Source organism: Centrocercus urophasianus, unplaced genomic scaffold, assembly GCF_019232065.1.
Source record: "Centrocercus urophasianus isolate 14NV4802_14NV808 unplaced genomic scaffold, USGS_Curo_1.0 seq_16, whole genome shotgun sequence".
Taxonomy (NCBI): Eukaryota; Metazoa; Chordata; class Aves; order Galliformes; family Phasianidae; genus Centrocercus; species Centrocercus urophasianus.
This window is the reverse complement of record NW_024884711.1, coordinates 6,943,637-6,969,675: the sequence shown is the minus strand read 5'-3', so window position 1 is coordinate 6,969,675 and position 26,039 is coordinate 6,943,637. Positions and strand designations below refer to the sequence as shown.

The window sequence follows — 26,039 nt, the reverse complement described above, 5'->3', positions numbered from 1 at the left end:
GTAATGGTAGAAGTGCCCATGCTCAGGACTAGGTATCTCTTGAAATAATTGATTACCCCTTTGTTGGAATACAGAAGTTGAAAGCAGGCAGTGAGAGAAATAAAGACAACAACTGCAAAACTGTGTTGTTTTTATTTTAAACATGCAAAATACAGTTCATGCATCTGCCATTTTGAAAAATCTCTCAGTTCATAGCAGATTAAACCAAATACATTTTGGCTATCGACTCTCAATAAATATTTCAAAATGCTTTATAGTGTAAAGATAAGAAATTTAGCAAAATTTCAACAAACCTGTATAAAAAACAGATACAGATAACTTTTTATTTCAAGGAGACATGCTGTAATGGAAAGAGTTCACTCTTTTTTTCTGGACTTTTTTTCCTCAAAAAAAGGTTTCAACAATAACACAGATTTAAGCCTTTGGACTACACATGCAAAAAAACAAAAAACAAACAAACAAAAAAAAAACCGAACAAACAAAAAAAAAGAAGGTTATTTTAGTTAGAAATCACCAAAACGTGCTATTCTTTTTGTTTCATTTTTAAGTACAGTAGTTGTAGACAGTAGCATTTCTTTTTTTTTAATTTTTTTTTTTTTAATTTGATTTTGTAAAAGAGCGCAGGCAGGTTCATGGAGCTAGTGTCCTGGAAGACTCGTACTCTGAGACACATTTTGGTTTTATCCCTTTGCCATTGTAATAGTCCACGACTTGGTTTGGAACTTCAGCCAAAACGCTTTTTGCTAGAGCAGCTGGGGAGGCCTGCAGGAAATGGTAGAAAACACAAATGTTAACCTGTCTCTGTGCTAGAAGGGCCACGGGTTTAGAGGCTTTGGAGCCACAAGATCAAGGCAAGACTTATGGTACAGAGTGGCACTATGAAATTCATTTTGTAGGGCAGCCTGGGCATGTACACAAGGCCACTTAGAAGTACGCTAAAGACAAGAGTGATCTATATATTTTCAGATCCATTTGGACTCTTCTAAGCTCAAGGCTGAGGCAACTGTTGTCCTGAACTTCACTGTGCTCAGAGAGCACCATATCATGATGAAATGCTCTGCAAAGACCACATTCACCAGTACTCGCTGAGGGACCCTGCAGAACTTCATGCTGAACGTGGGTGGACATCCGTGTAATGGGAGACCTTCATCACTACTCTGATCTTCAGCTGCTGGTGTTGTGTTTTAAGGGCTGGGGAAGTTTTTAATTCAAGTAGATATATATATATTTTTCCACTGGAACTAAATCATTGTCTGAAAATGTTTAATTCCCAGGTCTTGTGGAGGCTTTAAAGCTCTTCCTGCAACATTCAAGTGATGGGCATCACCCAGAAACAGGTCCTGTAAGAAGTGACATCCCTGAGATTCAGAGGCAGCCGCTGGCTTTTGCCCTCTAGTGGCAACGGCAATTGCTGCTTTGCACCATGACAGTGCTCCTATGGGGCCTGTGGATGCTTTGTGGGCAACCATTAACCTGCACGTGCTACAGAGATTTTCTTCAGACCCTGTATCCATCACTGATAGAACTGGTGTCCTGTAGCCCAATGCAAACCAAAGGTACCCTCCTGCCCCGTGTTTTGGATTTGCTGTTTCTACGTATTTGGATCAAAGCTGACTCCAAATCCTGTGACTCAGCCTACCCGACTCTGCTCCCTATGAGCCTTCCTCAAAAATGCAGAAAAAAATGCAAATGCTTGAAGTTCAGTCTGAGAGGTTTAATCTGCTGTACTTATCTCCAGGTACAACACACTGCAGCTCAGCTGATCCAGGGGAACTCCTTAGCAGGTGGCTGGATCACATTTCTTTTTCTGCAGGCCAAGCACTACTTCCCAAAGTAATGAACACGTCCCTTCTCCCTGTCTGTAATGCTTTCAGCTAGTATTCAAACCTGGCTTTTCACAAAGCAGTTGTACTCACTGACTTACTGCCCTGCTCTCTTTCATGAGGTAGGATTCTTATTTTTTCAGTCTTATATTTAGGCTTACATAGGATGTACACAGTAAATTATCCTCAGGCATGCTAACCCAGGGGTGTAGAAAACCCATGGGCATTAGAAATTCTACTATCAAATATTACAGTATAATAGTGCTAGAAAAAGTATAAATAAAACTATTTCTGTCTTTTGTATTTTGGTATTTTGAGTCACTTATGTGATTAGTAACGAATAAAATGAACCAGTATTTCCACAATGAGACATTTTTACCAAAATATCTGAGCGGGTGAAAGTCTGGAACAATTCTGCAGAAACAAAGTGGCAAAGCAGAACCCACACCTTGTGTGACAGCACAGCAGCTGTTCCCACATGTTACAAGGCAACAGGACTCCTTTATTTTACATAGTCTTTCACAGTTGCCCCGTTCTTGTCTAAATCCGTTCTCACTGAAATCAGCAGAAAATGCTCCTTGGAGTCAGGCAAATGACTCTAAGTTACTACTGAGAGTTACTGTTTTTTAAATCTCCCTCCCAGTGCGGTAAGCTGCATGTACCTTAACTTGCCTCTATGCTATTTTACTTGAAATACAACTGTACACAAAGGGTAAAACAGGGAGTGGGGGAAGCTGGGCCAGCACTACAGGCACAGCTCCCCCTCTGCTCTGTGCCTAAAGATGCTGGGCAGGGACATTTGCCACCAGCTTCTGTAGATCACACACACAGTCTGCATGTCTAAACATGGGACCAGCACTCATCTCTGTATCATCTTCCTGATGCTACTTGTCCCTTTACTGCTTGTACCTCTCAGTGTGCATGAGAAGTGAGGAGCCTTCTGCCGAGCTTTAAGCTATTATGCCTGCTGTGCCCACGGGCCAACAGGCTACCAGTGCCTCACACATGTTGTCTGCACTGCTGCCTCACCATGGTGGTGATGCCCGTTGGTCCTGGAGCTCTTTTTACTAGGGAGCATCCCCAAACATGGTGAAGGGTGATTTCTTGCCAGTTCAGACCACCTGTACATAAAGCACTGTTGTGTGGTGAAGCACTCTCACTTCAGGATGGTGCAAAGCAGCACTTGTGTAATTAAGAAACACCCAACTGCTTCCAAGCTAAAAACCAGTCCAGTTCAGCAGCACTGTTTAAGTTGCCTTCACTGGGCTCTTAACACAGATGGTACACAAATGTTTTGCTGTAACATTTTGTTACACCACTGTTTAAATGCTATGCATGAAGAACAACCTAGCAAGAAACACCTCCAGATGAATAGTTCTCATCTGATGGCTAACACACAACCATCGGATCACTCAGCAGCAAGAGAATAATCCCCTCTGGTGATAATTGGTGTATATTACAAATGACTGCTGATTCCATTCTACAGCTTTACCATGCATAATCTTTAATTACAGTGCATAGTGCAAAACATTACTCTTTGGAGTGGTGAAGAACTATGCTTTCCCTACTTGTTTGTGGTAGGTGTTATTAAGTTGCAGTTATTAGGCTTTGTAATTAAACACAATGCTAAGTGCAATACCATCTATTTGCTGCATCCAAGTTGTGCACAGAAAATACATCATGCTTTTTAAACTCAGAAAAGTCAGCTCATGTAGTATCACTGCGAAAGGATTGAGGCGGAGCTGCAACTAGAGATTTGCTAGGAATCAATACAATTATGATTAATGCTTTACTGAAGTATTCTTGATACAGGACATCATGTAGGAGAAGATTAAACCCCAACAATAAAACTTTATATCTCTGGTCTTGAGCCAGTAAAACACCGAATGGGGCTATGAAGTTTATGGTATGTGAATAACTGTAACTAACTGACTTAAATGTATGTGCGAGTGCTGCCAAGGATCAGACCCTTCCCTTAAGTCAGAATCCCTCTCATTTGATAAGTTTATCTGTAGGTTATTTTTAGAATTCCCTTCTCCCTCATTTCGATTTTCTCATAGAGGCAGTTTTTGGGAATGTTGTTTTTCATCTCCTTCAATAGATATGAGATTCTGAGTTGCAGGCTGACCTGAGAATTGAAGCAATGAAAAAAATATTGTTTAGTCTGACTCACAATGAGTTTGGGTTTACTATTCTATCACAACAAAAATAATTGCTCACAAATAACATCCCATAACATCCCTCCTTCCGTCAGCAGTACAGGCAATATGGATCCAGGCATAAATAAATGACTTAGTGGAAAAATCTACAAACCTTATAAAACTTGATATGTAGTCTTTCTAATGAAATCGTTCACCTTTCTCTTTTCCCTACTTAAGAGTTGAACATACAAAGTAGCAGAACTAAACACAAGGTTAAAAAAAAGAAAAAGACAAAAACTGACAAACGAGATTTTTAATCAAACACATCTTTTCCCTAAAGCTGTAAAATGTAATATGTTGATTCACAGTAATTCTTGTATGTGATCAGAAGTGATTGGACAAACCCCATTTTGGGTTAAATCTTCATTTTCTGTGGGAAAAAAAAAATAATTCAAAACATCACAGTCATTTCTATTATCATAAATTATTCCACTAGTTGATGGAACAGGCATGGCCTTTTGTTCATGCTGAGGGTAAGTAAGAAAGATGGCTGTGAATATCAGTTTGTCCAGGGAGATATTATCTGGGGTGCTTTCACAACAAAGCAATTCAAGCAGTAGTGGCTGTTGTTATGGGCACTCATCCATTACACTGACATTTGTTGAAATGCTGAAAGATCATGATATACAGATTAAATATCAAGTTGTATAAGATATATTGGCATTTGTGATATAGCAAACACATTATCTATCTCTAAAGCTATATTATTCCCATTACTGAGAGAAAGGGGGAGAAAAATATCTCTATTTAACAAGAGCGATGATTTTTTAAGATTGCTGTCCTTTCCCAATACTGGGGTAGTTAATCTACAACAGCTCAAAATAAGATGCACTCGCCATCTGATCAATGCTTGCAATTAAAATAACACTTAGAATCACTCAAAAGTTAACATAAGGCACAAAATATTCAGCACCCAAGATGAGCTGCAACCGTCAGCATTAATCTATCCAATAAGGGTGATTTCAACTTTGTTATAAAGACACAAAGTGAAACTAAATTTAACAAATGCAGCTGGATTTGCCAGTTCCTTGCAGAAACATTTTTTAATTGAAAGCAGGTCTAGCACCAGTCCATAAATAACTTGCCTCTTGACACTTTCACAATAGACTGGTACAGTACCACACGCTTGTGATTATCTGGTGAAGGAGAACTGTGAACTGTGAGCAGGTCGTGCTCATACTTTGTTCCAGCAGATACTTAATAGGTGGCTGAGCAGAGCTGTCAACACAAAATGTACGTCTCTACAATTCAGAGGCAAACCTGCCACCATTTAGCGTGGCCTAATAGCACAAAGTGAGGTTTGTCATCATACAAGGATACACTCTTTACATAATGGTAAAGGGAAAAAGGGAACAAGTCTTTCACTTATTTGTTAGTGGATTCAGTGAAAGTAAGAAGGGTGTCCACACCTGTGACAAACATGGCAACAGTTTATTTTGAAAAGAGAAAAAGGAACAACTCTGGAGAAAAGAATAATAAAAATGAAGGTATTTGGGGAGTAACAAAAAGACCAGAAAAACTAAAGAAATGTAAACAGTGTAAATCCATATGCAGACCAAAACCAACCCAGAACTGAAAACCTATGTGTGACAAATCCAGAACTAAGAGAATGAGAGCAGCTTGAGAAGGGCTCTTTCATGATGAAAGAGAAACAGGTACACTGTAGGGTAAACAAATTCTCTAATCTAATACCAAGGATATCCTTCTAGACTAAGGCGAGGAAAAAGTACTAAGGAAAAATGATTAAATATCACAGAAGGAATGAGGGGAGGAGGGTAGAGAAAGATGGAAAAACAGGGGGGAAAAGAATGGAATTGGCATCACTGATGAACTGTGTCTATTCCATGTCTATTCCTGCCTCCATATAGAGAAAAGGACCCTGAAAGAACTGTCCCCTGGAGGAAAAGCTTCTGTGAGTGAACACTGCCTCTACTCAGGTGCTGAAAACGTCCCTGGGACAGATGCTGCAATGTCGACAGATGACTGAGGAGGAAAGTACATGGCCAAGGGATTACTTCAAATTTGGCAAGTCAGCGCTGGGTCTGTCACCTCTCCTCCTCCAGTGTGTCTCCTGTACCGCACTGCGCTTCATGGGAACAGCTGGCTGAAGGCACAGGGAACTCTTAGTAGCAGCACTTTCTTGGCTGTGCTCTTGTACACAACTAGAGGAAAGGTTTGCAGACAACCAGGATGCTCTGGGTGGATTGTTCTGACTTTGAGAATTCAGGGATCTGAATGTCAATAAGTAAGCACCCTCCTGGGGGAAACCACAGAGTGCAAATCTGCGGCCGTTTCATTTCTCTGTGGAAGTGAAGGGACAATGTACATATATGGGAATGCAATATAATAGCCCTAGCAGAATGCATGAAAACAGAATGGAAAAAAGATTTCAGGGAAAATAAGACAGGGAGAAAAAGCAAACTAAAATCAGAAAGGAAGTGGACATCAGGATGGGCACCACAAGAAGCACAAGGATTTTCTCATCTCTTCTTTCCCACCTATGTCACTCATGAAGAACATTTCATTATGCATTTGTTTTTATTTGTTTTGATTTCATTTCTGACATAATAATGCCACTGACACACCGTATACTTTATATACCATTTTTCAACCAATGTTAAGCCTAGCCCCAGGGACTACACTACATGCTTATACATTCACTCCAGCAGAACGGATGGAAAAGTCAGCTTACATGTTTGAAGTTCCTAAATGGCACAAACTGGACAATGTCTCGAAGCACAGGCTCGCCCTTGGGAGACCTCAGGATCCCATCATCGCCATCCAGCATCTGCATGTCACTAAAATCGGCGTTTCCCACCCCGACGATGATGACTGACATGGGAAGGTGAGAGGCATGGACAATGGCCTCCCTGGTGTCAGCCATGTCTGTGATGACGCCATCCGTCAGAATGAGCAAGATGAAATATTGCTGAAGTTGTTGGATAAGAAATAAAAACCATTAGTTCATCTTTCAAAGCCTTTTTTTTTTTTTTCTGTATAAAATTCTTTCTGACAACTGTCCATCACAGATTTTTAAAAGAGAAAAGAACCATTATAATGACGCAAATGTTAAGTGCATTTCCCATCCAAACCTCATCAGTGCTAACTTTTCTTCTGCTGCAGCTTGGCTGTAGTTTACGTCACTTCCTGGACCTGGAGGGAGGCAAAGGATGCACAGTGAAGGAAAGAGGGGTTCTAGCTGCTAGGGCAGAGAGAGTAGGACTTTGGCTGGGAAGTCTGGAAGAGTCCTGATATCCTCACCAGCCTTATTTTCCATCTGCTGCACAGTCACTTTTGCTGACAGTTTCTGATTATTTTCTTCCCCTTGGGAACCAGTGGGAGGCAGAAAGGAATGGGGTACTGAAGCATTACGAGCTTGTAGCAGAGGTGTCAGGGATGTTATGACAGCACTTTGCAGAGGAGGTTTGCTAACAGGCAAGTGGGATGGGTGCAGCCATCTGCAAATTGCAGGGTGACCCAATGGTACCTGTGGGAGAAGCACCCCACCATGGCAGGTCTGCTGTACTCTGCAGAGTGATGATGTCCCTGAGAAGAGGCAGGGCATGTGCAGAAAAGGAAAATATCCATTTTCAAACACTTTACATGCAGCCGTTAGGAGAGGTTTACTCATTCTCTAAAGGAGAGCAAGCAATTTTCTGTGCTTGTCATTTCTTTCCCAATAGTCCAGGGCTCTCTGGACTGGGATCAAATAGGCTATTACATCTTCACTTGGTAATGGGAAAAAGCAGCTCTCACATGGGTCTTTTATGAATAGCTAGGCAGCTGGAGCCATCTAACAAATGTGCATTAATAAGAGAATTGAACAGGTCATAGAATTTGGTCACTCTGCACAAGCAGTACCAACAGAAAACATCATTACAGTTTATTTATATACAGCTATGTAAACTCACACAGAGTTCTGTTCATCACCTCCCGCCACGAGTAAAACAAAATACACAGAGAGGTAACTTCATCTTGAAGAATCATGCTACAAGTTAATTTGATGTTCAAGCAAACAGAAAGCAGGGAAGCTTAGGTTTAGAAAAATGAAGCAATTTATTAAATGCTACCTAATAGCTCAGACACAACAGTGGGAACAGAATGAGCCACCTCGAGATTAGCTGGGTATGGAAATTCAAATACAGCAATTCACTACTGTAGGACTGATTCTAAATAGTATCAATACACTGCAAATTGTAATGAAGTGGCAATCATGAGCCCAGAGTCATGAAAAGAAATGTTTGGGAAATTCTGCCTTAACGGGAGGCTCAGGGAAAGCTCCAAACTGGTAATGGGATGCATGTCAATGTGCATCTCTGTTCTGTTCCTATACATGAGCATTTTTCTGCTGCAGTATTTGAGTTATCTGTTACATCCCTGACTCCCACAGCACTGCTTTACATTTGTAGATGTTTCAAACCTACTTTCTCACACACTTTCTCTTGTTCTCTTAATCTCACTTTCTCCCATTCTGTCTGAAAAACAGGAAAAAAAGTAAGCCTAAACCATTTTGTAGAGGTATGTTACACACCATCCACGTTTAAGTCTTACAGTCCAATAAATCTGTCATGAATCTATCAGATGCAGGCTAACAGACTTGTCTCCCTATTTCCAAAGGGCACATAGTACTACATGTTCACAATAGTAAAACGAAAACTATTACTGTAGCAGAGGAATGGTTGGGAAAAAAAACAAAACAAAACACCTAGCTGACAAAAATAGAAAGTTCCAGTACAGTCTCTGCAAGATACTTGAAAATAGGTAGTCTGTGTGGAGAAACATCTGAACTCATCTACTTGTATAATGAAAGTTAAGGCTGCATTTTTGTAACCCTAGTCCTGCCATTTATATTTCCTCTGTGAAGACATGAGTGTGTTACAGGAAACAGAACAGTGGGGTAAGAATTGGAATCATGACTACCAAAGATGTAAAGGTTAGATACACTGCTCCAGCTGCCACAGACTGAAAGTGACTTCTGTGCACGTAGTTGGTAAAAGCTGGTAAGGCATTATTAATATCCACTGAAAGATCTTGTTGTGTTGGCCTACAAGACAGTCCAAGAACAAAGCATCATGCCCTTACCGAGGCTTCCTTGGTGTTGGTCTCCTCTGATGCTGATTTTGCCACCTTCTGGATAATGGGAGCAATGTTTGTTGGCCCGTAGAGCTGCAGCTTTGGAAGGCAGCTCTGATAAGCCTCCACAACACCTTGTATTCCTGGTAGGAAAAGCAAACGTGAGCACATAACCAATATCGTGCTTGTTTAAAGTGTAAATAAAAGGCAGGTTCTTAATGAGTAAATTCAAAATGTCACACAGTTAGTAAGCACTAACAATTTGAGATAATTTCTGAGAAGCTGCCTCTAGCTGCCTCGAACCTAGTTTGTAATAGGTAATTCATTACACCATGCTTCTTCCCAGCAGTGCTCAATGCCCATTTTCCAGGTATTAGCTTGCAATGCCATGGGTTTTGTTCTTCTCATTTCAAGGTGTAAGTGATTACTTGCTGATCACCAGCTAACATTCATGCTAAAAGGGTAGGCACAAATTAAAAGCCTTTCAAACGCTTCTCTTTCCTTGTCTTCAGGTAGATATTTATTTCTACTTGTCATGGTAGTTACCAACAAACTTACCCTTTGCACTCACAATCTAGAGCTGTCAAGGAACTTAAACATCTTTGCAAATACCTAACTCCCTTGTGCTAGAAAAACACTTTTTCAGGGTGAATTTGCATAATTACAGGTTGAATTCAGCTGTGACCAAAAACTGTGAAATCTTGGAATAAATAGAAGGATGCTTTCCAGTCTAAGAAAAATGAGCTTCAGTCAGTAAGTTCTGATGGAGAACTAGCTACTTATGGCTTTTTCATTTCAAGATATATAGCCAGACCAAGGAGAACAGACTTCTGCTGACACACTTGACAGATCACAGAATAAGAATTGGAGTTTTCAATCATTGAGAAGAAGCATTTCTTGAAGTGATGCACGTTAGCCTCCACAGACAGGATCCCAGCTTAACAGACCTAGAGGATTAGAGGTCTGAAGTTGGAAAGAAAATGACGGACTGAAGAGCTGTGTAAAGGGAGCTGAAGAAAGAAATGGCTTCGGTGAGCCCCTGAGCCAGCTGCGGTTTGCATCAAGACTGGCTCACTCATGAGATTTTACTCAGCCATGTTTACAGGATATAGGACTGTGGATCCTTTACTAAGAAATCAAAGAGAGCTGCAATAACTTAGCAATGATACACCTGAACCTCCTATGATGAAATGATTAGGAATATGGTCTTCTCTCTTTGTAGATAGTTACAAACACATTATTCCATTGCAATGCTCACAGATAAAATAAAACTCTCCAATTATAGTTACAATTGTTTAAATGTAGAGTAAAAGTACAAAATTTCCTTTGGTAATTCCAGTGACTAAACTATATTGCAAAATGGGTCCTTTGTGAACTCCCAATTTTAACGTCACTAAGTTTTCATTATATATACTTACAGGTCTTGCACAAAGGCCTCATAAATTTTCTCTAAGATGCTGGCAAGCTACAATGTGATTTTAATTTTTACATTAAAATAGTATGAGATAAAGCTTGTCCCCTGTAGTCCCAATAGATCTAGCGTGGTTCATGTCAGGAGGTTGTTTTCATCCTAGAAATAAACATGTTCTAGAAACACATACTTTGTATATAGTCTAGGTTCAGTATCTTTCAGAAATATCTGCCTTCCTCCTATATCTGAATCCAAAAGGATGTGAGAGTGGTTTACCTTGTGGCTTACTTTTCTTGGACCCTTTCATTTTAGGCAAATCCAATAGTGTACGTTTCTTTACAATTCATCCCTTTACCTTTGTACTCAGAATCCATGTTCAATAGTTCTAATGAAATACAGTGTAAGCATGTGCACATATGTGTGTAGAAGAATGCATGGATGCGTAGAAACATTTATTCAGATTAGATGCTGTCATTTTCTTCCTCAAAAAATAAAGACTATAAGATATAAGATTATATGTAAATAAGTAAATAATAACTATAAGACCATAAACATATTATACTATAAATAGAATAAATAAACTAAACATAAAACTGTTAAACGCTATTTTTTTCAGAATAGAAATGGTAATAGGGGGAAAATGTGCAAATATCTGTATTTTATGCATTCCATTGATCTTTGTATCAAATATTCTCAGTTTACAAGCAAGAAAACTGAAAATATGCATTTCTTTTGAATGTACAGGTATCTCTACAAATGAGTCCAAACTGTTATTGCAGCCTGTATGGGCCTACTGCACTAGCCTTATCTCTACAGATATTAGGTGGGTTTGTTGGGGGTTACAAAATCCACCTCCTTAACCATGCTGGTCACGCCACTTTTGAGTAAGCCCAGGATCCAGTTGGCTTTCTGGACTGCAAGCATGCGCTGTTGGCTCATGTTGAGCTTCTCACCCACTAACACTCCCAAGACCTTCTCCTCACGCCTGCTCTCAATCTATTCTCTGCCCTTACTGCATTTGTGTCTGGATTTGCTCCAACCCAGATGTAGGGTCTTGCAGTTGGGCTTCTGAAGATTTGTACAAATGTGGCTTGTAAGCCCGCTGAGGTCCCCCAGGGGATTGGTGGACTGAATCTCAGGAAAGAATTCCTCTCATCTAGAATTAAAAATATACATTTTTTTTTCAGTTAGGTAGGATATGAGGGATTTACTGAAATAAGAAACACTCGATCCGCATGTTAATCATTCCTCTGCTCATTAAAGAGTTGACATTTTAGCACAATCCCTATTCAGTGTAGAGTGATGCGTAAACCTCTTATGTGTCAGCAAAAGGTCACTACTTCCACAAGAAAGGGATTTCATTCCTCAAGAGCAAAGCAGACACATACTCTTTATATTGGTTCCAGTCTCTGCTTCTTGGTTTAAAGTAAAATATTATTCAGTAATTTTCCTGTGTTTTTGTGGCAAGTATACTAAATATTAGAAGGTAAAATAGTGTGGTGACTAAGCATTTTATCTCCCTCTCACTCTCGGGCCAAAGAGTATCTTCTCCTCACATGACAGGTTGGTGTTACTGCAGCCTGTGCCACCTAATGCAGTGTGGGCATCTACGGAAGTCAGAGAAACACCACAGAACAACTGGCTGTGGGAACTGATCAAGCATTCATTACAGGCAGATGATAAGCAAGCTGCAGCAGATGATTAAACAACATGTTTTCTGGTCTGTCTTGTTTTCTTGCTTTCATCCAGATGGACATTATTTTAAATGGTACACAGAAGAGCCTTTTATATCTTGTAGATGTGTGTACAAATGCTCTAAACTTCCCTCCCTGGCCTTCCTCCATGCTGTGACCAACTGGTTGCAGCTTCTTAGCTCTACACCTTTTAGATGATGGATTAACTTCACAGCTGACTCTTATTCAAAGCACATATAACAACTGAATACATAACAAACAGTAAGTTACATAAAGCTTGGGCGAAGATCATTGAGCAGCTTCTTCCTTTTTTTAATCTCCTCTCATTTTCACTGCTGCATTTCCTTTTCTACACATAGAATGAATAGTAACTTCTTTAACTGAAGGTTTGGCTGTCCAATCTCTGACTTGCTGTTAGCACATAGGTGTGACAGCCTTTTCAAATACTATAAACATCATTCAGTCAATGCACGTAACTGTATAGCAATGTCAGCATGATAGAAGTATTAGCCTTGGACTCAACAGAGGCAAAAAGGAGGTGGAGTGCGCATAAAAATGCCCAAATACTTTCCAAGCACCTCACCTACTGAAGCTGGAGTAGGCCAAAAATTCAAGTGTGCGGACAAAGCTGGAATGCCTACTGCACCAAAAAGACAGGACTTTCATTTAAGATGCACAAAATCTGAAATTTTTAATGATGTCTTTTTTTTTTTTGTCAAACTGCTTAACCTCTCTTCTTTTCCTCACTTTATTCCCTGGCATCTTAATCTTCATCCCGAACATATTCTGCAGACCATGCCAGAAAGAAAGCCACTAATAAGTCTGAGAAGGATTGAAAGGAACAGCTAAAAAATTTGAATGAGAAGTGCATTTTGAGACACCTGTTTTAGTGTTTTGAAGGCAGCAAAGAATAAGGGAGAACAAAAAACTTGTGCGTTTTAGACAGCAATGATCATCTGACCAAGACTTTCAAGCATGTGTAAGTCTAATCTGACTTGTTTTTTCCTGTTATCCTCACCTTTTACAAATGGTGAGTATTGTGGCAGGAGGTTCTACAGACAGCATCAATAACCACAGACCTCATATGAAAACATATGATGTACAGAAAAATCTGCTACACTAATCTACCCTCTGACTACTGAAGATTAGTGATTATTGCTAGAACACACCAATCACCTATGCTGTGTTAAAACAGTTGTCTGCTGCATTTGCTGTCATGAAACCATGCTTCCTTCTCTCACACTCATCCTCAGCTGCTGCTCTGACTCTGGTGCTGGGCTGACTTGCAGTAGCTTACTGTTGCTACAGGTCTTGCCAAACAACTGGCAGTAAACAGAGGGAGTCCGACTACAGAGGTGCACAGCATGCCTTGCCTTTCACGTCTTGCTCCTCTAATGCTGCACAAGCTATGCTGCTGTAGATCCAAAAGGAACACAGAAAACATGGCTTTAGTTTTCAGCAACATGTAGCAATTCAGGGATGTGCAGTGCTAAGCATCCAACACTGTGTACTTTCAATGGGACCTATCTTTTAGGCCATTAATGTTTGGCGCTTGCTAAGGCTCTTTAAATCTGTTAGGTTTCAGAACTGCTTTCTTTAAGAAACACTTTGAAAAATGTTCAGGGGATACAATAAAAAATAGAAGCAGATTTTGTCACAGCAGAAATACAGCAGTAAGGTTGTCCTGATGTGTTACCTGCACATTCTGGGTTGTCTTCATTGAAATTGATTGCAAAATCATGGGAGACCTGCAGATAAATGGAAAGAAGAGAAAACTGTAGTTGGAAAAATTATTCAAAGAGAACTCAGAATTAAACACCCTTTACATTCTTTCTGCATTAAACCAGAGATCTTTCAAGCTTTTAGCATAAAGTTTGAAATACAGGCCCAGATGGAACTCCATGTGAAAACAAAGTACCACAACTGGAATCAAACTTGAAAATAACAATAAAAAACAGGAAAAAAGAACACAAAGAAAAAACACCCAAGCACATGAGAAATCACATCAATACGGCATCAGCACTGGGCTACCAATGGCAGCAACAGAAGAGGGACCCGTTGCTGAGGTGGGATGTAAATGCAAGCTCTCTCACTTCTTAGTGTACAGACCACAGGAGAGCTAAGGAAGGTCCTGTTACAGCACATGCTCTGCCCTGTTCTGAATCTTCTACATGTGAACAGTTTCTCATTTGAAGGCCACAGGCTTATTGAGAATATAATTTATTCTCCAAGAGATCAACGAAGTCCCTTGGATCCACTGTGAGATAATAATGTAAGAAATGCAAGAAATCTAAGTTGGTTACGAAATTAGAGTAGTTGGAGGAGAAATCAGGAAAATAAGGAAAAAGTTTTCCCTCAAGTTTAGTAAATATCCCATTTTCTCACTCTTCAAATATGTCTGTAATGAAATACCACCAAGCAATTTTCTAAGATACATCACTATGAATACAAAAATGTTGCTGATTTTCTAAGAAAACAGTATATTGTTATCTTTAGTGGTTTGAGAAAATAATACAAGACTTCTGAATGCATAAATAATGGAAGACAACGTAAGTTTCAGTTTCCAGGCTTCTTAAATGTCAATTAGAGATCTGCAACCACAGCACAAATGTACTGGGACTGAAATTTTCCTCAGATGCTCTTTTCTAATTTTCTCGTTTGCTCTTGTCTGATTTGCTCCCCAGATTCCTTTTTGCACCATTCCTTGATGCCTGAGGCTCGATTTCTCACGATCTCTTCAGCTCAGACTCAGAATTCTCCTTCAATTGTCTGGAATGAAGTCCAATTTCTGTTTCGATATACAACATATTGATACATATTTTGGTTTGCAAAAAATGCACACGGCTGAGGTGTAAGCAGGCAATTTCTAATTTGAGCTCAGGTATACCACTGCAGAGTAAAGGGAACATTTATATGTCTAACACAATTACATATCTTTAAGACTTTTTATCTGTAGGACATTTGGAAGTGCCAGCACTCCTAGGCATACGGAAAGCAACCTGTTTACTTCCTGTGCAATGGGACATGGATTATTTGCAGGAAGATTTATTTGTTGGATGCCACTGTTTCACCTCCTAGTTTAGATGACTTCCATTTATACGCTACAGATAGAACAGAAAATGGTCAGTGAATAGATGTTACACATCAATTGTACCAAGTCCTTCTTATTTTGTCTCATAGGATTCCTTAGATCCAGCTAACTTAAATCAGTCTAATCTTCTCCAGTGTGCAACATCAAATGTCTCTCTAGCTGGAACTAAGCAGAAGCTTCGTCATCACTAAAATATTTGTCCTGCTCATTTTTCCTATCATATGCTGGTCTTGCTCACCATGATGATGCTCACCATTACTTATTAAAAGGTTAAATAAAGTGGGACCTCTACTATGATGGGAGAAAATTCAAGGACTCAAGCAAGAACTCACTGAAGAGCATTCAGCCAGCTCAGCCCTAGCCAGGAATTTATTACGTCTACAACGAGCATCAGCTGTCTCATTCAAAGGGTTTTAAATGGGCCATTCAGGCTTCTTGGCCATAGAAGATAATGCAGAGAGCCACTATGCATGTTTCTCACTAAGAAGGCACAGGAGAGCAGGGCTGTCAGATATGCTTCAGAGGCTCTCCAGAGCATTTCTGTCTGGCTTGCTCTTGTATGTCTCCCAGCACAACTTGCCCAGCTGGTATCTGCCAGTCTCATGACCAGCTGCAGGCCAAAGGTAATTGCAGCTGTCAAGAATGGCTATGTGAGTTTTCACTCACAGATGATTTTTCTGTTTTTCAATTGCCTTCCTTTTCCTTTAGGCTTTCTGTATTTTATACTACCTGCATTTCAATAGCAAGTGATGCACATATATATATTGCAGGCTTATCTTTCCAATGCTGTGCTTCTTCAGAGATTTTATTTCTTTATTCTTAATGCATTTCAAATTACAGGACAAGAAACACCACAATTCTTTTCCAGAGCTATAAATACATTATTTAATTCACACTATGCAAGCATGGGCTAGACATTTTTGTTGCTATACAGTTTCAGGATCACACAATACAAACAATTTATCTGGTTCATAGCTATGGCACCCAGCCTATTATTTAAGAACAGGCAACAGTCTGGGCCAATAAGAAAGCATTAGTCTAGAAAGTGTGCAAAATGTTCCAAGAAATAATAGGGTCTGAGCAATGGCTGCTATTCTCCTACAGCTAGTGGACCTCATACACTGTCATCCTCATTCACCAAGACCAGTGTTACAATTTACCCTAAAGGCAGGACAAGAAACACAATGAATAAAGAAGGATATGGTTGTTTTCTACGCTCTCTTAAAGATGTATCAGAATGTAAACAAGATATAAGAATAACGTGAAGGAGAGAAACTCATTAGGCAGCTCAGGGATGGTTCACAAACAGGAAATCATTACTCAATGCCAACCAATAGCAGATCTTTTTAAAGCAGTTTCTCCTAATGTCCAGAACTCATTCTCCCCCTTTTTTAAAATTCAGTTAAGCATGCAAGGCTTCTGAGGATGAAAGGCAAACCATAGTGATGTCAGATGGCCCAAAGCCAGTATAACAAATGGCATCTTTCTGACACTGAATGATACAGCCCTTACGCACTCCTAGAACTGATATGCTAATGGAGAAAAGGAGGAAAAAGAGTGAACATCAAAGATGCTGAAGACTGGGATATCCTTAGGGGAAACATAACAAGACACCTGGCTGTTCAGAAGCAGGCTTGCTTATATATAATCTATTAATGTCATTTGTATGATGGTCAAGTTAAGAGTCAGGACATTCTGGAATACCTCACATCATACAAGCATAGAATTATTGCTTTATGTCATTATACGGAACAGAGAAATTTGCAAAGAATTGCAGGCCTTGTTGCAGTGAAATTCAGCCCCACAATAACGAAAGTCCATGTAGAACTGAGATTGTGTTCACACATCCTGGATTAAGTTTCAAATAATTAGCTGACCCCTCTGCTCAGCCCTCCTGCTCTCTTAAAACCAATCCATAAAAGGAATGGAGAGAAAAACTGAGGACTGCAGAGGTGATTAAGCCTGGCATTATCATGCAGCACAGAGCACCGCTCAAAGCCTCCAACTAAGGAACCTACTTACACTTGGCTGTGTATTAATCTGTTCTCTCTACAGGACTCCAGATAAATTATTTAGCAGACAGCTCATAGAGATGGGATTATTAAAACACAGCTTTCCAGGAACTTCCTGTACCAGGCACAATTTTTTTTTTTCTCAGGTAATTCCTTCAAGGTTTTTAACAAGAGAAATAAGCAGAGTAGCTCTAGGGATCTGTAAGTACACCATCAAGTCCATTACAACAACAGCACTTCTGTGGATACATCAACTACATAAGCAGTCTAAAATATTTTTGCCGATGCACATTATAGTACAGTTTGTTTTTACCACCATACAATGCTTCCATTGCCTGTACACATGTAAAGACAAGCACACAGAAAGGCAGCTGTCAACTAGCATGACGGTGTCCATGAGATGGTATCTTGCAAGAGTCATAAACATACTTCCACACATGTAAGAGAATTTTAGTAGAAAAGTCGTCTAGATTTAACATAGCTAGAAACTTATTTCCTTAACATGAGATTAATGAAATTCACTTTTACAAATCAATCTCAAAATACCCAAAAAACCCCTACCTTGGAATCTGCCAAATAAAACAACCATGAAAGTTGGAAGGCAAACTGCCTTATACAAAGACATTTTAACTTGAATCGAAATGTATTGTCCGATTTTAGCCTCCACATTTTCTTAAATCCATTTTTACTCTATCTGAACTTCTATATTTGATGCAACAAGCTGTTTTGACTTAGAAAACAGATGTTTTTCATTCATTTTGCAAATGCTGAAATGGGATTCCTCAATTCTTTTAAAAATTAGCAATCTTTTTTTCTTTTATTTTTTTTTCCCAGAGGTTGTTAAGCTCATTTAAATTTGCCTCCTTGTCCCAGGGAGTTCAGACTTTGCAGAAACCTCTACAGTGACGATACTGCAACTACGTGACAAACAAGTGACAAATCCAGTCATGTTTAGAAACTCCCTCTTATTCATTCAAATAAAGACAGTAAAAAATCTACGAACAGATAGATATGCACAAAAGCATAAATGCTGAGAGGCACAATGTTGAACACTTACCTGTGAGTAAACTGAAAATGATTAAGCCACTACAAGTCCTTAAATTAAATACTCAATGTCTGCATATTTTGCAAAAGCTTAAGACACTATTAGTCTTATTAGAATTTAAAGAACTACTGCTTAGAAGCTATTATTTTCTCAATGTTCATTAATTAAATAGTTTGGTAGCTGGACAGCTTGTGTCTCTGGCTAAGATCACAGTGTAGACATTTCTGCTTGGCAATGCTTGCCCATTTATTCCTTTTGTACATGACTGTTCATCTTCCATGCCTAAATCCAGGTCCCAATGTGAGGGTTACAAATCCTGTTTTTTGCCATTGATCTGTTACACATCCTTTTACAATCTATCTTTTTTAAAAAAGTTTTGCACATATTTTTGCTCTCTGAAATGCAGGTGTAATTGTCAGGTCTTGGGGAAAAAAGATCATATTGCTGAATACTAGATGAAGTACCTCTAGACTGATGAGGAATGTTTTATATGGCATGTTTTGCTTCCTTCACTACCACAGATTCCTTACGCCACTAAGAAACTGCTGTTTTTTTCTGCTAACAGCTGATACGTTTCATTTGGAGCTGAAATGAGGGAAAATAAAATCATTGTAACATAACAGTGTGCTCTTGACATAGAAATTCTGCAGAAAAAATATATAAAATATATTTTTAAAGAGGTTCACCCTGAGGAGATTCGTGAGAAGCCAGCAAAGATGAATGCTGTCGCTGTTCTGAAGTGCTAATGTAAAGAGAGGTGTATTTTTCTATGGGAAACAATGCTTGGCATAGTAAACATTGCACTTATTGTAACATTTAAAAGGATGCGAGGAGCTGGAATCTTACTAAATGGACAGGTGGACGCTACCCTCCAGCATCCATCCCACGCTAATGGAAGCAACCTAAGAGAGTATGAAATGGAGGCACTGGTTTGACATAACATCACAAAATGACACCTGTTTCCCACATGATCTAGTGCACCCAAGAAACCTTGCCAAAAAAATGCAGAGCTTATGCCCATCCTGAAAGTAGTGGCCTTCAGCTGGTCCTAAACAGCACAGTGGAGACTCATTACCTTTGGTTTATTCTGAATAGTGAGTTACAGTCCCCATTTTCCTACAGCTTGTAACTGAGCATGATGTAAATTAGGTCTGAATCCACTGTGTCCACTTTGGTCACTGTTTTTATCAGGCTGCCTTCCTCTGGCCTCCCATTACTGTGTTATTGCCATGCATAGATTGGTCAGCTTTCATTTAGCTGACTTCTATGGAAGCTGCTTTGTCTTACGTTTACTGCTGTATGGAGGCTCTCATGGTTACTTAGAAACTCTTGGTAGTGGGAGTCATTTCTTCCACAGGCCTAGCAACTTGTCATCTACCGAAAGAAATAAAAGATAGCAGCTGCTGGTGTGCAGAGACCAACGTGCTATAGGCAGGTTAGATTATCTAATTAGGATTGGAGGCTCAACTGCATTCTAAATTAAAATGAAAAGCAGATTTATCCACATGATAGAGACAACATTTAGACTTTCTCATGATGACTCCAACTAGATTTGAAGATGTGATTTACCACAGTTCTGACACTGCTGTCCTTTAATATAAGGTATGTATGACTTGAATTAATTTTGACCACAAGTACCAAAAGAATATTTGAATAGTCTGAGATCCACACTACTGCCATGGCGTCTTTAGTGTTACCGTATTTTTGCAGAAGAGAACTTTCAATAAACAAGGTGTGAGCACTCTTGTTTCTTCTTTGTTACTTTCAATTATAACCATTTCTTCACTGTTTCCTATGCATCTTGGCTGTATTCCATGTAAAACACTAATTGTTATTGGCTTTAAATTAAATTTATGATACCAGTGTAGACTAAATTACTGAAGGATCTTCAGGATTACTGGTCTTGACTCATTAACACATCACTTTGCGGTGGACTCCTCAGACTCTTAGAAAGCAAATCTTTCAATTCAGAAGTGCAGCCAAAGCCAAGCAAGGACTCTAAAGGTCTACAGGTTACGGTTTATGTAAGAATGCAGATATTTGGATGGACTATGCAGCATGTTACAGGGAGGGATTGAACAGTAGCACAAATGACTGCTAATTCCTAATCCAGTTCCAGTTGGATGTGCCCCTGCTAGACACCCAGTTAATTACTTATCAGAAAGGCTAATCCCTCTGCAATGTGGTTCTTCTCTTCTTCAAAGTTTCATTACATTAGTAAGCTGATTGTCTTAACACTTTTTTATCATTTTCTGTGACAATTTGTCATGGTGGAGACTAAAGATATTATTCTGACCCTCAGTTGTATCTCCACTTGTCTACTCACACACAAGTAATTCTCAAGCAAGTAGTTCCATCTTAAGTTTACCATTGCGTTTTACAAACTTCGCAAAATGCAAAGATCCTGAATCATCCGATTTCCTGCTCTAAAAGATCAGTAATACACAGACTCTGTCAGAACAGGTCATGTTATCATGCAAGACCCATGTACACAGATGGCGGCAACTAAATCGTCCAAGTCTCTCACTTTCTTAAGAGTATTTATGAGGAAATGTATCCTTACACTAGCTCTTCCCAAGCATCAGATCAGTTGGTGAAGGTGATTGTAGGAATATTTGGTTACAAAGTACCCCTGAAATCACTTTCTAGCCAGACATACGTCTTTCATCTGGCACCTGAAACGCTTCTCAATTAAATGAGGAGACAGTTGCTTGGGTCTAACAAATTCAGTATGCTGCCATTATGCTGATATGACCCAACATATCAATGTCACAATCTGATCACTTTGGTTAAGAAAGGAGCTGTGAATTTTACTCCACAGCTATCTCCAGCAAACCAGTGAAAATACCTCAACTGGCACAAAAACATAGTTCTTCGAGCAGTCCTTGAGGCAAGTGTGGCTTTCAGCAGCTGAAAGCATGGCAAGCTCTCCCTCACACAATGATGGTCATCTCACAGATGGTGGAACATCTAGCCTCTGTCACACCACCAGGTTAGTACCTTCGTTTAGGATAAACACAACAGTGCATGGCTTTATCAGGAATGGTCCAGAGTGGGCTCAAGAGGGCAATCTAGTTGTGACATATAGATTAGTGTATGGGAACTGCTGAGTCACGGCCTGAACCTCTGATTAATCACCTGAGGTGAGCCTTGAGTCAGCCAGAGGAGCACAGCTGAAGGCAATTCAGCTGTGCTGCCGGAAGGGGTGGAGCCAGGCTCCACCCCTCCTGGACCTATTTAAGAGCTGGCTACCAGAGGGGAAGGATCTCTTCCGGAGATCCCCTCTTTGGTATCTTCTGGTGAGCTCAACCCAAGGGTAAGCTCTTCCACTTATTCTCTTTTGTGATCGTTGTCTGTTTGCCTTACTCTCTTGATTATATTGCAATTATAACATCTTGGTTATACAATTAGCTCTTTCAGTGAGCACTGCCATACAAACACAGGTAGAGATGTACATATTTGTGGCAAAGGAATGTACATTTGATAAGCAGTCCTTGTGTTTTACTAATGTGTCTGGTGGAAGATGCTGCTAAGCACTCTTATTTTCCAAAACACTTCCCCTTATATAGCACAGGTGATTATCACCTCCTAGTTGAAATAGATATGCAAACAGATATAGATGTTCTCTGTGCATGTACCACATTCAAACCTGTATCAAAGTCCTGGAAACTGTCTGATGTCTCTGATTTTTGGAAAGCATTAACACTGGTGTTCCTTTTCAAGGCACAGCAAAACACTTTGTCAGGCAGAATCCACTTTTCCATAATAGCAATTTTTACTTTAGAAGCTAATGCTATTTAAACATATGTTGACTAACCTTAGACACTCATTTGCAAGACACCTATCAAATTTGCTGCACATCACTACTGGAATTTCATGCAGATACCAGATCCACAAGCCATGAGGACACGTCCATTTTTTTTTCCTTCTACTGATTCACACTTTATAACACTAAATAACATATAACCCATCTCTGCAGACAGTTATTCCCATTCAGCTGATGTTCACTTCTCTGGTGCAGGGACAGCTGAAAGAAGCAACTTTCAGCAACTTGGGAATACTGGATGAAGTCTGCACCATCAGGAGTCCAGTTCTGCTTTTTTTTTTTTGCAGACAGTATCTGAGTTGCAGAACCCCCAGCCAGTCTTCGGTTACTTACCTGTGCAGAACCATTATTCTGCCTATTCTGTCCCTACATGTGCAACACAGGATTTGAACTTCTGCCTATTTCTCCCTGGCCCTTTTTTCTGTTGGATGATCCTTCTTTTTAGCATGAATATGCTCTTCTATTTTTGTTCCTGGTTTTGAAGATGTCCACTACTGAACAGAAATTTGGTACCGAGCAAAACTCTTCTGAAAAGTCTGTTTTTTTCAGGAAGACATTCAGTCTCTAAACCACAAAGCAAAGGCACTAGGCCATTCACTGAATTCCTTCCTACAAAAATTAGTTCTGTCAAATCAAGGCCCACAAAGCTTCAAAATATGGTTGCTGAGCACTGTTCAAACATTCAGTCCTCTTTAGCAGGCTAACAGCCATTAACAAAGTTTTGTTAATATCATTAAATATTTTCAGTAAAACATACCTCTTCTAATTTTGATTTCTGGTTTCAGTGAGGTATTACTTAATGAGAAAACCAGGTGAGAGACAACACGCTTCCCCCAGCCCTCAACCTGCACTTCTCCCTCTTCTCCCTTATTTTATGCTCCATAGATGAAGAAAACGAGAAAATTTCTCTTATTCACCTACTTTGTATTCTGGGGGTATTCTTGCTCCAAATCCGAAGGCTGGGAACATTTTGTCACTGGAAAAGAATAAGTAAAAGAAGAGTTCTCACAAAGAAATGCATTTTGCAGCAATAAACATTTACTCTCCCATCAGTTTTCATCAAAAATGCAAAGCAGCACAGAAAAGGCTTTTAGGTCAAGAGTGTTACAGGGCAGAACAGGATGGTACAGTATTAGAGAAGGAAGGGTTTATGCTGACCAGATGGAGAAATGGTATTGGACATTTTTCAGGTGACCATCCTGTATTCTGGGAAGTTAAAAGCACCTGGAGAATAACGACGAATTGAGATATCTTGCACTTCTCCCACAAGTGCAATTGTAGGTCCATATTACCTCTTCTTCTATACTATCTGGCTGCAGTGAGATAGTGAGAGTGAGCTGTCTAACAGACTGTGAAAACAGACCGATCTCACACAAATGTGGATATGCTCCCCCAGAACTCAGAAAATGAGTTTAGTGAAGAGATGACTCTGTAATTAAAAGTGTTTGCAAATGTGAATTCTTACAGTTGTCTGTGTGCAAAACAGAATTCCTAAAATATCTAAAAATTCAGCCCCAGAAACCTGCTGGGTCTGTAAGGCTTTCCATCTATACCATGTGCATCACTAGTACTCTCACTAAAACATGAAATTATTTTAATTTGGATATACTAACTGATAACCTAGCAAACGCTGTGGCATGGTAAATTTGCTTTCAAACACTGTGCTGAGGCTGTTCCACCCCAAACAAATCCATAGAGACAAAAATCCTGATTCAGAGGATCTGGAAGCTTCAGGTCTGTTAATACCCTTTCAGAAATGCAGTAATGTCTCACACAGCCCACGTCCTGTCAAGTTTCCTCTTCCCAGATGGCAATGTGGAAAACAACAAGCTGTAAGGAATGTCTCGTCCTTGAGTCAGCAAAGCACTCCATCACACACTTGAAGTTAACAATCCACCCAAACATATGCTTAACTCCAAATACATCCTGAAGCACCACTGAAATCATGGAAGTGTACTCCACTGCTCTGATGAATCAAATCTCTCCTACATTTATCTGATTCTACTTACAGGGTTTCAGGGCTCTTGGAAAAGTTGGATTCCTATCACCATTCTTGGCACTTTCCACACATAATTTGCACTTTCCAAGGTTTCCAGGAAGAGGCAGCAGGTTCAACTGACTTTGTGCAGTTCAAGACATTGCCACACCAAGTAACACGTGAGTAACACACTTCCCAGACATACCCACAACAGAGAACAACATCGTTAAAACTGCCAAGCCGTTCTGTCTGCTATAGCCTGCGAGGAGCGTTGTGACATTTCTGATACAAGTGAAGGATAAATGGGAGTTTAAAAGGAAGGAGACATAACATTGTCCACCCACCCCCGCAATGAGTTATTAGTTGCTGCCACCAGATAGAGAAATATTCAGCAAATCACTGAGAAATGGGAAACAGTAATTATTGCCATCTGATGGCTTCGCTCTCACAATTGTTGTTCTGCTAAGAAATTTAGTTGCCACATAAATCCTGGGAGCGCAGTCCTGTGTACCATATGTTACACTGTGTGATAATGGATCTTGGAAAGGAGGACTAACATCATTTGCATGGTAATGAAACATTTTTTTCCAAGAGATGTCAGGAACAAAGAAGCTGCTGACATTTGATGCTAACCACCTGCTGATAGCTTTCTCTTTGATTAAGCGCTCCCGGAAGCAGGGAAGCCCTTATAAATAGATACAGATGAGAATTCAGGCTTGCACTTAGAGGGCAAGAAATAGGAAGACATTAGAAAAGAGTCTGAGGACAGAAAAAAACCTTGTTTTACATCAATGATTGAGCCATGGTTGGATTAAAGAAGCAAACCCTGTGGAGCTGCAAATTAATTGATTTTGGGTGAGAGCAAAATGAAGACTAAAAAGAGTTTTACTTAGAATGTAAGTGTCCATGTTCAATACAGCAATCCAGAAAGCTACACTGGCAGCAATTACCCAGCTGGGAGATGCCTCAACTCATACATTTGTACTGCAATATCTCTTGAGTGTAAAAAAAAGTATAGGGACTCTTGTATCTGCAGCTCCATCTTTTCTGTTCTACAGCAATGTAGAGAGAGTGCTGAGCAATGCCTCCTGCAGCCTGGGTTCTCCTGGCTGCCATAATTTTCAAAAAGCTTAAGTACTTGACATGAAGATGAGAAAAGCAAAAGCATCTGGATCTCAACTTTCATACCTTGTTATATAAGGACTGAGACTAGTCATGCAAACAAAGATGTACATGACTTCTGATGCATTTTCCTGTCAAAAGACATCAAACACCGAGCAAATCTAAATTACAGCCTGAATGTAAAATCAGGGATAGAGTTCATGTTTACTGCTCTTATTGGTAAATGTAAATTAATGCACACAGAAGGAATTGTCAGGGCGCAAAGACTAGAGTCTTCCAAACAGAAATATAACCAGCTGAAGTCTCCGAGTAACACCTTAAATATAGCATAATGCACAGCATAGAATGACTTCTGATAATACCCTGCATTATCCTTTTGGAATAATGCTCAGCTTTAGTCACCTACCCTTCAAGCTATCTAGGTGAACCACAGGAGACACAGTGACAAATCAATACATTAACAGGGGCACACAGGAGAGAGATCTCAGTGATCTGTACTGCACACACAGGAGAAAAGAATAACAAAGGAAATAGTAAGGTTTTGTAAATCAGAAAGTGATACAGATAATGATACCTTCTGCTGCTTCACCAGGAAGCCTAGTATTACTGGAAGGTAAGACTCTCTTTAAAGATAGGGAGATAAAATAATGAACATTTAAAAAATCATGTCTTGTTAACCACAGGTGTTCTCTGACCTACAGTAGCATATCTAAAGTTCAGCTTTATTATGAGAATTTACTTTACCTGGTTACAAAAAGGACTG

The 26,039-nt window shown here is 39.7% G+C and overlaps 1 protein-coding gene across 2 annotated transcripts in view; it reads right to left on the bottom strand.

Moving 5' to 3' along the window:
• Window positions 1-189: 189 nt before the first annotated feature.
• Window positions 190-26,039, bottom strand: part of CPNE4 (copine 4) — a 213,074-nt gene continuing 187,224 nt past the window's right edge. For both annotated transcript variants that reach the window (XM_042816966.1, XM_042816967.1), the window contains exons 12-16: window positions 23,098-23,152; window positions 13,899-13,950; window positions 9,107-9,240; window positions 6,717-6,953; window positions 190-762 (exon numbers count right to left, since the gene is read on the bottom strand). In XM_042816966.1, coding sequence (XP_042672900.1) covers window positions 631-762; window positions 6,717-6,953; window positions 9,107-9,240; window positions 13,899-13,950; window positions 23,098-23,152 — 610 coding nt within the window. In that variant the 3' untranslated portion in view covers window positions 190-630. The remainder of the gene's footprint in view (window positions 763-6,716; window positions 6,954-9,106; window positions 9,241-13,898; window positions 13,951-23,097; window positions 23,153-26,039) is intronic.